We start from the raw sequence: 16,721 nt of genomic DNA, 5'->3' as shown, positions 1-16,721 counted from the left end.
GGCTTATAAATGCCTTAGGGCAGATAGCCTAGTATAAACCTATGAACCTATGAACCTATTTCTATGGTGGGCCCAAGCATGTCAAACAAATACAGGTCTCCCATTCTGCAAGCCTCAAGCAAATCAAGTCATCACAACAGACGTCTCAGATTACGCCTGGGGGGCGTACATGACAGGCAGGTGCATTCAGGGCAAATGGTCCCAAAAGGAAAGGCAGCTTCACATCAATCAAAAGGAAATGCTAGCAGTGATAAATGCAATTACAGCTTTCAAGGACCTCCTGCATCCAGGGCAATTACTGATAAGAACAGACAACACCACAGTAATGTGGTACATAAACAAGGAGGAACACATTCATATCCCCTGTGCAGACTAGCCATGATACTTTGGAACTTGGCTCTGGAATGGCAAATCGAACTTCAAGCACAGTACTTGCCAGGTTTGGAAAACACGCTGGCAGACAATCTAAGCAGAAATATGACAGATCCACACGAATGGAAGCTGCATCCACAGGTGTTTACAAAAATAATCCAAGCATTAGGAATGCCAGACATAGATCTCTTCGCCTCCCACAGGAACCATCAACTGGAAAAGTTTTGTTCAAGGCCTTTTCATCCAAAGGCCTGGAGGGTGAGCGCCCTTTCATTCAGTTGGACAGCATGGACAGTGTACGCTTTCCCACCTCTGCCTCTTCTACCCAAGGTGCTCTTGAAAGCAAGAGCAGACCGAAGATGATACTGATTGCTCCAGACTGGCCAAGACAGGACTGGTACCCACTCCTAAGGAGCCTAACACATGCTCCTCCCTGGCCTCTACCTCTAATGCCTCTTCTGCTGACTCAGCACAGCTACAAAACTCTTCACAGTCAGCTGAAAACACTCAATCTCTCCTCATGGAAAATTCCTTAACACCTCAGCAGACCCTACTCTCCAAAGAGGTGCAGGATTTCATTCTGGAGGCCAGAAGGCCATCTACTTGGAAGACTTACTCAGCAAAATGGAAACGGTTTTGCTCTTGGAATGAGAAAAAAGGCCAGGACCCTAGAAAACTGAATTTGCCTCAGGTATTACAGTATCTAGCTGAGCTGCTGAACAGTGGACTTTCATTTTCCTCCATAAAAATCCATGCGTCAGCCATTTCTGCAGAATTCAACATGGATCCACCGTTATTCTCTCACCCACTTTTAAGGCAATTCCTCAGAGGGGCTAAGAATATAAGACCACCAAGGAAACAACCAGTGCCACCCTGTGATCTTAATTACATTCTAGAAAAATTAACATTGCCTCCCTTTGAACCAGCTGCCTCAACAGATTTAAAATATTTGTCCTGGAAAACAGCTTTCCTTCTGGCCATTACCTCAGCTCGTAGGGTTTCGGAACTTCAAGCCCTTATGGCTGTGCATCCCTTTCTTATCTTCCATCAGGACAGGGTTTCCCTTCGAATCAACCCGTCATTTATGCCTAAAGTGGTATCCAGGGTAGCTTTGTGTCTTATGCTGTAGGAGCCCAAGGGAAGCCTGTTACCATACAGACAATCTCTAAATTGATAGGCCACTGCATACGTTTTTGTTACTCCTATCATGGGAAATCTGTCCCTGTAGGCATCAGACCACACTCCACCAGGGCCACAGCTACCTCTACTGCCTTCCTCAGAGGAGTTTCTACCAAAGATATCTTGGAGGCAGCCACTTGGAGTTCTGTACATACCTTCACAAAACACTACCACCTGCCTTTATATTCCAAAACTAGAGCAGGCTTTGCTACTGCTGTGTTGCAGGGCATTCTGGCTCATCCCAGTTCTACCTAGTGCCTACCACCCTGTGCGTAGCTTTGGGATTCTACCCATATGCGATTACTGCAGCTGTATGCACGATGTACATAGTACAGTTTTGTACCTACCATAAATGTAGATGTTAGAGTGCTAGTACAGCTGCAGTGCAGGTTTCCCTCCCTCCTTCCCCTCTAGGTACAGGACTAGTGGCTAACACCTCCTCATACAACCTATTTTGGGTTATCCTCCTATGGTGTATTTGCTTGCAACTACTCTTTTTTGATAACATTGCATTGCTTGTATATATTACATATATATATATATATATATATATATATATATATATATATATATATATATATATATATATATATATATATATATATATATATATATATATATATATATATATATATCTATATATATATATATATATATATATATATAATTTATCTATTGCCTTCCTTTTTGGGGCACCTGACATCTGGGGCAAGAAATAAACCAAGCAACTGTGAACCAAAGAACAAAATAAATAGCCAAATGAAGATCCCAGTAACTCGAGCAGGAAAAGTAATCCAATAAACAGAATCCACGGAGACAAAATGAACTTGTTTAATGCAGATAAAAATCACACAGATCTCCAAAAGTATAAAACCAGGTTTAGCGCTTTCATCTGCCCACAGCAGACTTCATCAGAACCATTTGGCTATTTATTTTGTTATCTGGGGCAAGAAAGACTGGAGAATATGGCGTCTGCTGTGATTTATGTACCCCTGTCGCACTGACATCAGGGAAGAAGGCGACAACAACCGACGCCGGACCAAGACTTTGGAATTCGGCAGACCGAGGACCCGCCTGACGTCGGAGAACCCATATGTGATTACTGCAGCTGTATTAGCACTCGAACAGCTACATTTATGGTAGGTACAAAACTGTACGTACTTCGTGTTTCACTGTTGCAGTCATTACACTTGGGTTATTTGCCTGCAGGTAGCCCTCAGTCGGCCCGAATACCAGAGACTTAGTATTTCTGCTTCGGATGCTGTCACTTCAGGACTGGCGTCAGGTTGTCAAGGGTATAAAAACAGGCAGCCGATGCCATTACTCCAGTATTTCTTGCAGAGACGTCCGAAGCAGAAGCAGTTCGCAAGTGCCAGTCGGCTGCTACCTGAATTTTTGTTTACAAATTGAATAATCCTTAAGTCTTCTAAAGCTGAAGTACCCCGTTGTGGATCCTTTGTTCTTGCTCTAGCCTTTGTCAGAAAAAGTTAACAATTGTCCTGCCTGTGGAAAGCAAATACCTCGGAGATTGTCATTTTTACTGCGTCACCTGTTTAGGCCAAGACCACGAAGTACCTCACTGTCAGTTTTGCGTCCTGTTTAACACCCGAACCATTCGTCGTAGGGCTCTTTGTTGCTCAATTTTCGCTCTCGAGCTCTGTTTTCCAAAATGGCTTTGGTAAGCCATCCAACTAGAGATATTCTGAAAAAACATAAGGATAAAGACAGACCACATAGGTCCAAAGTTGCCGACTATGCTTCCGTTAAGCTAGTCGCCTATCCGCCAGTACTCTGGTATTTTCGCAGCCCCTCATGCCTGCTTCAGTGGATTCGCAGGCCTCTACCGAGACCCTTTCTGAGTTTGGTATGCCGTGAGACTCAACTATGTAACCTGCGGATATCTCTACCTTGGATGGGTCCTGAGCCTCTGTGCAGGCACTGGCTTCTGAGGCACTTCGCTCAACCGATGTTTGACTCAAACCAACTACTACTTTTTTATCCAAAACTAGAGATGTTGTCTATCTCGCCTTCATTCTTGCTGGTTGGGATCGGAGCCGAACCTCAGCTCAGACTCTGCCATCTTCAATAGCTCAAGAGCTGTTTACTGGCTCGAGGCTACCCCCTTATCCCATAATGCCTAGCGATAGCTTCCCAGATCTTGTTTGCCGCTTCAGCTGCAAGGGTGTCATTTTTTCTGGGTCAGGCTCGTATATTTAGCTTTTTGTGTGAACTTTCCTTCTAAATTTAAAATTTTTCTAGTATTTTTTTCTGTTTGGAATACTTATACTTGTTGCTGTTATTTTTTCTTGTATCTCGCCCTTGTGTTAGAACTCATTTAAGTTAGAATTCTCCCCGCCCATCCCTAGGTTAGCCGTTTAACTTAGAAGCTCTCCTTTTTCTCTTTTGTTTCTCTTATATAAAAAAATTTATTGTAGTTAGCATAGTACTGGTGTGATTGTCTAGGTTAGTACTGTTATGTGTCAGTTGTTACTTCTTAGTCCTCCTTGTTTAGTACAGCATGTCTAAGGAAACTAAGGTTTCTGGTTTTAGGAAGTGACTCATGCTGTCAGAAAATGTCTCTGACAGATGGGCACACTAGTTTCGTCTACTGTTTAGGCGCTGTTCACCTGCAGGACTCTTGTTCAATTTGCCATGCTTTTAGTTAGAGTCCTGCAGGAGCGTAAGAACAAGCTAATGTTTAGGGGTCTGTTCACAGCCAGTGAAATCCCCAAAGTCCACTAAGCCATCTGCTCCATCCTCAGAGCAGACTCCTGCGCTGGATTTACCTTCTAAGTCTGTTCCCGCTGGCACCGACAAGACAACCTCCCCCTCAGCTCCATTGGATGTTTCGGAGCCATCGCGGAGTCACAAGAGGTTGAGGTCCCCTTCCTTGGAGTCGATGCATTTGGCTCCTCGGTCTCCATTGCTTCAAAGTGAGCGTATCCACCGGTCCTCTCACTCCTCTCGGTTGTCTGATCACGATGTGGAGAGAGTAGTCAGTAGATTGTTAAAGTTGCAGGCACTAGCTAAATTATTGTCCAGCCCTCCTCAACAGGTATCTGCTCCATCCACTTCTCTTGATATTCCTCCACCGACTCCATTGAGTTCGGAGCCAGAGTTCAGTGGGGTTCGGGTAGTGGAACAGTCTGCTCTGATCACCATGTCCTCTTCGGTTCCGACCTCTGCTCAGATTACCTTGATACTTACTTCGATCGAGGAATCTGGTCGCCAGAGCTTCCTCATCTGCTCCGAGGGGAGAGTGGCATCGGACCCTTGTCCGACCCTGTTCTCCCTCTCGGAGCTTCGGCGCAGGTGAGCTCAGCTCCAGCATCGGCTTAGGAGCCGTCCCCCTCAGTGGAGAAAGATTCCTGTTACTTCGGAGTCTGCGCTTTCTCTTCCTTGAGATGGGGGTGCCTTTGAGGTCATGTGGAGCGTGCTTTCCCCTGAGTCAGCTCCACTACCGTCTCAACCGACTCCGTTCCCTATAGTGTCTGTGCCAATCTCTGCTCCTCCTCCAAACCCCAAGCGTAAGGAACTGATGGTCCAGGACACCCCATTGGGTGTTTCCTCTTCTTCTGAGGCCTCTCCTGATCTCTCAGAGGAGCCCCTCGGAAGAAGTGCAGGAGGAAGCACATTGTGTCTCACTTTTGATGCGGACTTAGATGATTTGGAAGGGTCCCAGAGATCTCCCTCTGAAGATGTTTCGTTTGCAGACATCCTTGAAATTTTTAGGCAGAGAGGGAACTGGACTCCTTTAGCTTCTACCGAGGATGAGTCCGTATTCCTGGATGCCTTCGGTTCCCGACCTTCCACCTCCTGGGTTTCTCCGTCTTTCGATCCACTCATGTCTGTAGTGACTCGAAAGGCTTGGTCTGCTCCAGAGACAGCGGAACCAATTCTGAGGAGACCAAATAAGTTCATTACAGCCCCCCAGGATAAGCAGTTTCTTTCTAAGGGTGTGCCCGTTGATGCCATTTTGGTAAAAGCCGCCACCAAAAAAAAAAGATGGCAGAGACCTCTTCATCTTTTCATCCTCCTAACAAGGAGTCTAGGACGACTGACAGATATGGAAAGCGAATGTTTGCTTCAGCGACCTTCTTCATGAGGTCCCTGAACTACTTATGTCACTTTACTCGTCTTCATAGGGATCTCCTAAAAGAGTTAGGAGATGCCCTTCAATATCCTACAGCTGAGGGAGTTCAAGCCAAAGTAACTTCCCAGCTAGCTACTCTTAAATCCGTAGTCAACTCCTCCATGAGGCTCATTTCCTATGCTTCTGATGGAGCAAGTAGAGCTGCGGGCACTGCTGTGGCCCTCAGGAGGCATGCTTGGATGCGGCTGTGTAATTTTGCAGAACCCTTTCAAGCGTCCTTCAACACACACTTTGATGGCTCCTTTCTTTTTGGGCCACACGTGAAAGACACTTTGACTAGGTGTGAGCAAGTAGGCAAGACGGTCTGCCGTGGGAGTCCGTTTTTCCACTCCGTCAAGACCCTTCCCCAAGGGTCAGAAGAGTGGGAAGATGTGGTTCTGCAAATCTCAGGGAGCGCATTGCCTGACGCACATAGTGATTTTTACCTCCAGAGGCAGAGGGGGAACAACAATAATTGACGCCGCCCTCGTGGCAGAGGGGGTCCGCAGAACCAGGGCAACAGAGAATCCTTCTCTGACAAGCCCTTCCAGCGTCCCTGAAGGGTTGCCCAGCTGCTCATCTCTGGAGGCAGTTGGGGGAAGACTTCCGCTGTACCCAAAAGCCTGGCAAAATTTAACAAGAGACAGATGGGTACTGTCCGTTATATCCGGTGGTTACAAAATTCCCTTCCATCAAAAACCCCCTTTACAGTCGAAGACCCTTCCAGATGTTCCACCCAATCTGAGGGAGCAAGCAGTTATAGGAGTTTCAAAACTGCTAAAAAGAAAGCCATGCAAGAGGTCCCCGCAGACCCGCTTGGATCCGGAATTTACTCTAGGTTCTTTTTAGTACCAAAAGACATGGGACTGGAGACCCATTCTGGATCTCAGCAGATTAAACGTATCTGTACAAATAAAGGTTCGGATGGTCACGCTACAGTCCATTTTACCTTTTCTGGGTCAGGACAATTGGATGTGCTCAATAGATCTTCAGGATGTGTAGTACCATATCAACATGGACAGATGTTCCAGGAGATTTTTTCGCTTTCTGGTGAAAGACGGTTACCAGTTCAGAGCTCTGCCCTTTGGTCTCATCACAGCCCCCAGGGTGTTCAAATGTATGGCAGTGGTTACGGCTCACCTGAGACGTCAAGGATTCCAGGTGTTTCCATATCTAGACTGGATTTTCACTGCTACCACCAGGCATCAACTCCTACAAGCACGGGATTACACAATTACTTTTTGCACCCACCTAGGTATTGCCATAGATTTCGAAAAATCTGCATTCTTGCCCTCTCAGTCGATCACTTACATAGGAGCAGAATTAAACACAAAGGAAATGTTTGCAAGATTGCCACTGGAAAGTGTGTCCACTATTCATCAAGTGCAAGTTCTAATGCAGAGCAAGCGGATAAGTCAAATGTCCTTCCAACTCTAGGCTCCATGGCAGCTGCCATCCTTCTTCCATTGGCACGCTTCCATGTGAGGATTCTTCAGTGGCTTCTTTTCACACAGTGGTCTTTCCAAGAGCTACCCATGTCTCACATGATCATGATTACAGAAGCATGCAAAAGGCACCTTTCCTGGTGGATGATCTCCCCACTAGTGACTCTGGGCAGATCCTTCATTCGTCCCCCTGCGGTAGCCACAGTGACTCCTCCCTGATAGGGTGGGGGGGGGGGCATTATCTGGGCAGGACAGTCCAAGGCACTTGGCAACCTCACGAGTACCATCTGCACATAAATGTCCTAGAGATGAGAGCCGTGCTCCTAGCATTGCAAGCCCTTCAAGACTCTCTTCCTTCTGGGACCCTTGCAATCCAAACAGACAATATGTCAGTAGTGTGGTACATCAACAAACAAGGCGGGACCAAGTCTTACCCCTTGTGTCGAGAAGCACTCAGACTGTGGCAGTGGGCGATTTCCTCCCAACGCTTTCTAATTGCGACGCACATCCCTGGGAGATTCAACGTCATAGCGGACAGGCTCAGCAGAGCTATCCTCATGCCTCACGAGTGGTCTCTGAATCAGGAAGTGGCGGACTTGATCTTCCGCAAATGGAGACAGCCTTGCTGTGATCTTTTTGCCACCCCATTCAACAGCAAATGCAGCAACTACTTCTCCCTCCTTCTGCTTCCAGGTCACCTACCCAGGGACGCTGTAGTCCACGATTGGCCTCAGGGACTCCTTTATGCATTTCCTCCCTTTCCCCTTATACCAAGACTCATACAGAAAGCAAAGTCGTTGGGTTTCAAAATGATCCTCATTGCCCCCCTACTGGCCTCGACAGATTTGGTTTCCGTTCCTACACCTCTATCTTCTCTATCAGCTCTGGACCCAATTCCAGATCTGCTGGTTCATCAGTCAGGCGGGTTGCATCAGTCCCTTCAGACTCTCCAGCTCGCAGCTTGGTTGCTCCACTTCCAACCCTAGCCAGGCTCCTTCGCATTTCCCCAACAGTCCGTGAGATTATAGTTTCCTCACATAAGTCCACCACCAGGACTGTTTATGCTAGCAAGTGGAAACGTTTTTTCTTATTGGGCCAAGTCTAGGAATGTGGATCCCTTCTCAACCCCAGTCCATGAGATCCTAGATTTCCTAGCACAACTGTTTCACTCTGGAGCCACTTATGCTACCATTAGGGTGCAATTAGCAGCCATTTCTAATTTTCACATTGGGTTACAGAATTTAAGCATCATGTCTCACAAGCTCTGTAAATCCTTTTTGAGAGGGACATCTCTTCTTAGACCTCCAGTGAAGAGGCCCCCCTCCTCCCTGGGACCTTAATCTAGTCCTGATGTCCTTAATTTTGCCTCCTTTTAAACCAGCGGCATCATGCTCCATCAAATTTCTCTCTTGGAAAACACTCTTTCTGGTTGCTATTACTTCAGCCAGATGGGTCTCAGAACTACAGGCACTGTGTCCATCCCCCTTTTCTGGTTTTTCATAGGGATAGAGTTTCTCTGAGGACAAATCCTTAGTTTTTTCCCAAAGTCTTCTCTGAACATAATTTAAATCAATCTATAGATCTCCCCATTTTCTTCCCCAATCATAGCAACAAAGTAGAGTACAAACTTCAATTGGACGTGCACAGGGAATTGCGTTTTTACCTTCATAGAACTAAATTAATAAGAAAATCAGACCAGTTGTTTGTCTTATGCCTTAAACAAACAAGGTCTCCCAGTTTCCAAGGTTTACTTTATCCAGATGGCCATCTCATACTATTTCATTTATCAGTTACAGGATAAGGAATTACCATCTAAACCGAAAGGTCATTCTACTAGGGCATTATCCACCTCTGTAGCTTTCCAGTCTAGGTTGCCCATGGATTCCATATGTGCAGCTGCTTCGTGGGCAAATCCTCATACCTTTATTTCTCATTACAAGGTGGATAATTTTGGTTCCACTGTTCTGGAGAGTCTGTTCCACTGAGCCACCCAGGATTTTAGGTGCTAGGGACGCTGTCCCAACCAGCAAGAATGAAGGTGAGATAGACAACTTAACAAAGAAGTTATGTACCTACCATAACGTTCCATGTTAGTTGTCTTCATCTCACCTTCTTTCTTGCGTCCCACCCTTGTCCCCCTGTCCTAGTGGATCGAGAGGAGTACCTTTTCACTGGCTGAGTATTCTTTGTTTCCCTCTCGATTTAGAGGATATGGGAGGTATAAGTCAACTAGTTCTTTTGACTGGTTTATTCTCTTATGTCTGGAGTTAGCTATTTCAAACGAGATCTGGGTAGCTATTGCTAGGCATTATGGGATGAGTAGTAGCCTCAAGCCAGTAAACAGCTCTTGAGCTATTGAAGATGGCTGAGTCGGAGAAGAGGATCGGCTCAGATCCCAACCAGCAAGAAAGAAGGCGAGATGAAAACAACCAACATGGAACGTTATGGTAGGTACATAACTTTTTTCTTAGGCCAAAAATATGCACTATGGCTAGAAAACAGACCAAAACGTATGCACCTGCTCCCCTGCCTCAACGACAAATGCTTAGAATGGCAGAAGGGCCTTATCATTCTGATTAGGGGAAGTCTGCTTTCCCCTGCTAAGAGGAAAAGAGCCCAGTCCCCTGCAGCTTCAACAGACCAGGAGTCCATGACTCTGAGGTATCTGATTATGGAGACATGCCCTTATCTGCTTATGAGGATTCAGATTGAGGAATCCATTCCCTTTGTCTCCCCTCCAGAGGATTTTTCTTTTTGTGAAACCTTGCATACTTTAAGAAAGCATTTCTACTGGGAATGCCAAGACTATCCTCAATCCAAAAAGAGACTCAGAATTCCTAGATTTGCCACAGCACAGGCCTTTAGCAATACCCCCTGTCCTGGATGTTGATTATGTTTTTATGGAATCCAGTCTTACTCCTGATACTTTACCTCCTGTCCCTAGGAAACCAGACAGGTACTACAGAGTACCTGACACACAAATTTCTTTTCAAGAATCCTACTGCTGACCCAGAAAACATTTCCCAGGGGCCTAACTGTATCAAGGCAACTTCGGCCAAGAATCCCACCCCTTCAGATACGGATTCCAGAGCTTTGGACAGATGGGGGTAAGCAGGTATATACATTTGCAATCTTGCTATTAGGGCATTGCATTGTCAGTTTCACATGCTGAAGTACCAGCAACATACTATGGAACTTATTAAACAAAACGTGGGCAACCTTTACAGACTCTGCAGAAATTTAAGAATTGCAAGAGCGTATGCACTCTGCAAGCCAAGTCACCAAGCATACTTTGCAGTGTGGCTTTGATGCCCTAGAAGCATCTTGCCGGCAGCAGTCACTAGTTTTGTACTGAGAAGAAGTGCTTGGCTCAAGGAGCAGACCTTGTCAGACCATGTCAAATCAGTTACTAGATGCCCCTTTGAGCAAGGACAGTTTGTTTGGCACCAAAGCAGAAGAGGTTTGTAAAAAGATGGAAGAAAAAGCTAAGTCTATGCAGACTGTTAAAGAATTCTTACAAGTGCAACCCCCTATGTTCAGTAGGCATTGCCCCTCCAGACACTGGTCCTTTCCTGCTCCCTCCAGGCCTTCTCAAGCCAGACCCAGGGGAAACAGACCAATCAGATTACAGTCTCAGGGTATGCAGAGATCTAAGCAATGGAGTGCCCCCCACCCCCAGAGCAGGGAGTGGTAAGCCACCTCCATACGGAAAAAACTCACAATGACCCCTCTACTCCACTCCCAATCCCTGCCCTATTGCTTGTGCCCCTAGGAGGAAAACTTGCCCTTCATGTAAAAAACTGGATGCCCATCACTCAAGACCGATGGGTCCTCAACATTGTATCCCAGGGTTACAAATTTCAATTTCACTTTCTGCCAACCCCAAGAGGGTTCCCAGACCTTCCTCCAAACCAGCTATTCAGCTGGTTCCAGTAGAACAGGTAGGTCAAGGAATTCTATTCCAGACTTTCTGGTACCCATAAAAGAGGGCTGCTGGCACCCAATCTTGGATCTTTCAATGTTCAACACCTTCCTGCTGGTACCAAAATTCAAACTCCTTACCCTGCAACAGCTTTTACCTATGCTAGCCAAGGATGCCTGGTTAGTCACTCTAGACTTGAAAGATGCCCATCTGCATATCCCCATAAGGGAGTCATGCGTGATGTATCTGCGTTTCAGGGCCTGGTCTATACATTATCAGTTCTATGCATTTCCCTTTGGCTTATCCACTGCGCCCAGAGTTTTCACAGAATGCCTGGCTCCAACCATTGCATACTGCAGAGAAAGAAACAAATTTACTTGTACTTGGTCGTCTGACTGATTCAGGGGGACAGTCAGGAGCTGCTGTTGCAGCACCTGACATTTGTGAATAACCTTCTCACTTCTTGGGGTACACCATCAACGAAAAGAAATCAAAACTGGTACCCAGTCAGAAGATTGTATTCCTGTGAGCAAGCTTGGACACAACATCCTAGATTGGCATTCCTCACTTCAGAAAAACAAGTCTGACAGCTTACTTAAAACAAATGGCCACCAGAACAACTGTCCACAAGAAAAATACTGCAGTCCCTAGGGTTCATGGCCTCATGCATACTACTAATTCCATCAGCAATACTGCATATGACGAAACTTCATTGGCACTTAAAAAGTTCTTTGGTGTCAACATTCCCAGAACCTGGAAACAATCATTCCTGTCATTCCCTGTCTAAGGGCAGAGTTCCTTTGATGGGCAGAAGCATGCAACCACAAGGGACTTCTCTTTTCTCAACCCCATGCTGCCCAGACCCTAACCACAGACACATCAAACTATGCCTTGGGAGCGCACACAAATGGAAAATGCATTCAGGGCCACTGGAGCCCAAGTCAAATTCATATGCACATCAACCAAAAAGAGATGCCTGCTGTGCAGAATGCCCTGACAGCTTTCAGGTCCCTACTCCTTCCAGGACAACTTCTAATAAAAACAGACACCACCGCAGTTATGTGGTACATCAACAAGCAGGGAGGGAACCCACTCTTACCCACTCTGCAGGTTAGCCATGGCCCTGTGGAACACAGCCTTGAACATTCAAGTCCATCTGCAAGCTCAATTCATGCCAGGCAAACAAAACTCACTGGCAGATGACTTAAGCAGAGACCTCTTAGACCCACACGAGTGGCAACTGGAGTCCAGCACTTTCAGCCTTCTGGTTCAGAAATGGGGGACCCCAGAGGTGGATCTCATTGCCTCCTCCTGCAACCACTAGCTCTGCGATTTCTGCACCAGGAACCCTCACAGCAGGGCCTGGAAAGTGGATGCCCTATCTTTTCAGTGGGTATATCTCACTCTATGCCTTTCCCCCTCTGCCCTTTCTCTCAAGAGTACTACTCAAGATAAGACAGTACAGACCAAGGACAATTCTGATTGCCCCGGCCACGCCAGCACTGTACCCACTCCTGCGCATCGTGTCACCCTGGCACCTACACCAGAAACCAACCCTGTTCTCTCAGCAGGAGGGTCAAATCTTGCATCCGCAACTGAAACCCTAAATCTTGCAGTCTAACTTATTCCTGGATATCTTCCACAGCAACCCTAAGCAAACAGGTGCTGAACGTCATTCTTGAAGCCAGAAGACCCAGTGCAAGAAAATCATATGCTGATAAGTGGAAAAGATATTGCTCCTGGATTCTATCTAAAGGAGAGGACACAACTCTGCCCTCCCTGCCTCTAATCCTGGATTACTTGGCAGCTCTACTCCACAAAGGCTTGTCCTTCTCCTCCATTAAGATGCATGCCTCGGCCATTTCGTCTCATTACAACACTGAGCCACCTCTCTTCTCACACCTTATCAAGCAGTTCAGAGGGCAAACAACTTAAGGCCGCCAAGTAGAGCACCCACCTCTGCTTGGGACCTTAAGTTTGTACTGGAAAAGCTCACGCTTCCCCTTTGAACCTGCAGCATCAGCAGATTTAAAATTCCTCCCTTGGAAAACAGCCTTGCTTCTGGCCATCACTTCAGCTAGAAGCGTGTCCGGGCTACAAGCACCTATGGCTGTGGAACCCTTCATTATTTTCCATGTTGACAGGGTTTCCCTCAGGACTAAACCTTTATGCCTAAAGTAGTGTAAAGTGTGGCTCTAAACCAATCTATCCATTTGCCAACCTTTTTCCCTAATCCTCCGAATAAAGGGGAAAGGATCCTGCATTCCTTGGACATGCACAGACAGCTCAGATTCTACCTTGATAGCTCTAAGCCCTTCAGAAAATCTGATCAGTTACTAGTCAGTTTTGCATCAGGGGCAGAGGGCAAGACCATTTCAAAACAATTAATTTCCAAATGGATGGCACACTGCATCCATTTCTGCTACAAGCACCATGGGAAACCTACCCCTCAGGGGGTCAGAATACATTCCACTAGGGCAACATCTACCTCCACAGCATTTCTCAGGGAAGTCCCTACCAGGGACATCATGGAAGCTGCTACTTGGCGTTCTGTACATACCTTCAAGCATTACCACCTGTCTATCTTTTCCAAATCCAGGGCAGGTTTTGCAACAGCAGTCATGCAAGACATACTAGCCAACCCCTAACTCTTCTTGACTGCCTCCACCCTTCAGCTTTGTGAATCCACCCAAGTGTCTTGACTGCAACAGTGAAATATGAAGAACATAGTACAGTTGTGTACACTTACCATAAATGTTCAAGTGTATTCACTGTTGCAGTCTTGGTTTCCCTCCCCCCAGCCCCCTGGCTTCTCTCTCTCCTCTCTATGGCTATTACTCACCCCTTTCAGGGGTATTGGTATTTATTTTTTACTGGTGGTGTTTTCTCCCACTATAACTTGGCTCCTTATTTGGGGGGCTCCTGACATTTGGGGCAAGAAAAACTGATGTAATGGCGTCCGCTATCTGTTTTTATACCCCTGACAACCTGACGTCAGTCCTGGAGCGACAGTATCCGACGCATAAATTGTCTCTGGTATTCGGGCTGACTGAGGGCTACCTGCAGGCAGATGACCCAAGTGTGATGACTGCAACAGTGAATACACTCTAACATCTACATTTATGGTAGTGTACACAACTGTACTTTTCTTCTCCTGTAAGGGCACATTCCCCAAGAGCAGTATCCTCTTCTGTGGCCTTTTAAATGATTGGACACTACCTCTATTTCTGAAGCAGCTACCTGATGTTCTCTCCATACTTTCATCAAGCACTATAAAGTGGATGTAATTTCCAGGTCCAGGGCTGGATTTGCTAGATCTTTTCTCTTTGGCTTTGTGGAAAATGTTTCTGCTCCTCCTCCCATTTCCTCCTCTACATGAGCTTTGGCATTCTCCATGTTATGAGTACTGCCGCTTATGAATAGAACACAGAATAGTTGTGTAAAATCTTAACATAACTATAGATGTCCTTCTGTTCTGTATGCTGCAGTTTTGCTTTCCCCCTTTGCCTTCTCCCTGATGGTTACCAGATCTCTGGTTACATGTTTTCTCACTTTATCAGGCTGGTGCTTTGAGGCCTTGATTTCTGAGGTAGGTACGTGCTGGCGTTCAATTTATTCCAAATGTCTGTTTATGGCCGACGTATGCTGAATGATGTGCGGCATTGCACAAACCTTACAGTAGCATTTAGACTTTGGTATACTGGCCGGGCGTACGAGTCAACCGGAGGCAGACTTCATGTTTTGAATACCACAGCGTATAGAGGGGAAAGGCATCTATGGTTCTGGTAAGATTTTACCCAACTTTTTTTTTTTTTTTAATGGCCTAACTTGTCCCTTAATTGTGGCATGAGCACTTGTCTTCTCTGTCCCCAGCTAATCTAAACATGCTTGCTTTCCCCAAAATATGCCAAGGGCTGCCATTAGCAACCATACCCACGTTTTTTTCTGCACTGACTATGCTTCATGATGGGCCTCCACTTACTTCTTGGGCACCACCTTATCAAAGCCACAGTGTAAAGTGAGAGCTATTGACCCTCTTTTCTAGGATGGTCATGCCCTTCTTGGCATTCTGTGCAGTGAAGTTACTCTCGTACACCTAGAACTCTGATCACTTGGGGTGTGGTCAGAGCTTTTTCCTTTTATGCTGCTAGATGCAGCTTTGTAGCTCTGTGAATTTCATGAACTACTGTCCTGTACAGAGTTTAAAAGCTGTTTTGGGTGTTGTGTTGTATGGAAGCTTTTCATTGTTGGAAATATGTATATGTTCTCTGTTGCAATGTGGCCAAATGTTGCTAGTATTGTGGGATATGATTTGAATGATTCATTTTTATGAATTTGTTTATTTGTAATTGATTAAGGGAAAAAACAGTAGGACCTTTTGCAGCCATAAGCAATTGCCAGACATTTACAGTACATAAAGTAAAGATGTGCAAAGGATACAAAAGATGAAAAAGGTTAGCATTTTTCTAGACAACCAAGTACTTATACTAGTGTGAATCTATAACTGCTGTCCATTTCATATGAGCCGAAGCTTTTAAGGAAAGGGAAAAAACCCTGAATGTGTTTTAGGGGTTGTGCTCAATTATGCTCGCATGTCCTTCTTGAACTTGCATTGAGTGGTTTTGAACTTTTGTTCCACTGATTAAACTGTCACTGCTGATGACAAACCATTTTCTCACAATATTCAAATGTTGTATTGGTCCATGACATAAGTACTTTTTTTAAAATCCCCACAGATGGAGAGCAGTTCAGGAGAGAATCGTTCTTCTGATGCGTTTGCTACTCAGCATGCTTTACGACAGGCCCAATTGTCCAAAGAGCTGGTTGAACTGAACAAGATCCTGGTGTTGAAAGAGGCTCTACACAAAAAGATGTCACACAGTGACAGCCAGTTGCAACCTGTCCAGGAGAAGTACCAGGTGAGGCCAACTGTATTTTGACTTATAAATCCTAAATCTGCAAAGTCTCTTAATGAATGAAATTGGGAAACCGTGAGGAGTTGTAAATGTATTTAATTCAAGACCGCAGCTGTCTTGTTTGAAAAGTGGTCTTGACTGCTTGACCCCCATGCACAATACTGCAGTATGTTTTGACAGCACCAGTGTTGCATTTTTTTATAATGTACTCAAATTTTTAACCGGTTGAAGTAAATACATTTTCATTACTTTTTCTTTTCATGTGTTGGACATTGTGTGGAGGCTGCTAGAGAAAAACACATTGTGTGGAACATTAAAGGGTATTTTTCACCATGCTTAATGTATCCAATGTCCTTTTTATCCTTCAGCATATGGGTTACAGATGCAATCTCATATCTGAGACTGCCACATTCAACAGACATTCATATCCAACTCTCGAGCTCCTCCCTCCACCCAAAATGCCTTTATCTGCCCAGAATACCTCAGATTTCGTTTGCTGCCATCTTGCACAGACGTAGATTTTCTCTCCGTGCATCTTTTAAAGCTAGTTTTCTCTCAAAATTTCTCTATTCCTTAAATATAATTTTATAGTTCCTCCCATTTTTTTCATTTTTCTCTTGGCTTATAGAGTTCTGTATGGTTGGTCCTCCCACCATTTTAAGATAAATTTTTTTATGTACCATTGTTGGTATTTTCCCATTACTTTTTCTCTCTTCCTACCCAAATTGTCAGGCTATAGTTCAATACCATTGTTG

At 45.4% G+C, this 16,721-nt stretch overlaps 1 protein-coding gene across 1 annotated transcript in view; it reads left to right on the top strand.

The window, feature by feature from the left end:
* The window catches only part of KIF4A (kinesin family member 4A), a gene marked incomplete in the record, with an annotated part of 2,786,372 nt that overhangs the window by 1,019,982 nt on the left and 1,749,669 nt on the right, over positions 1-16,721 (top strand). The window contains 1 exon segment of the mRNA XM_044057419.1: positions 15,787-15,969. Coding sequence (XP_043913354.1) covers positions 15,787-15,969 — 183 coding nt within the window.

This window comes from Protopterus annectens, chromosome 15.part0 (assembly GCF_019279795.1).
Source record: "Protopterus annectens isolate FY-2018-M chromosome 15.part0, PAN1.0, whole genome shotgun sequence".
NCBI lineage: Eukaryota > Metazoa > Chordata > Ceratodontiformes > Protopteridae > Protopterus > Protopterus annectens.
The sequence above is the reverse complement of the archived record's forward strand: the minus strand, read 5'-3'. Positions and strand labels throughout refer to the sequence as shown.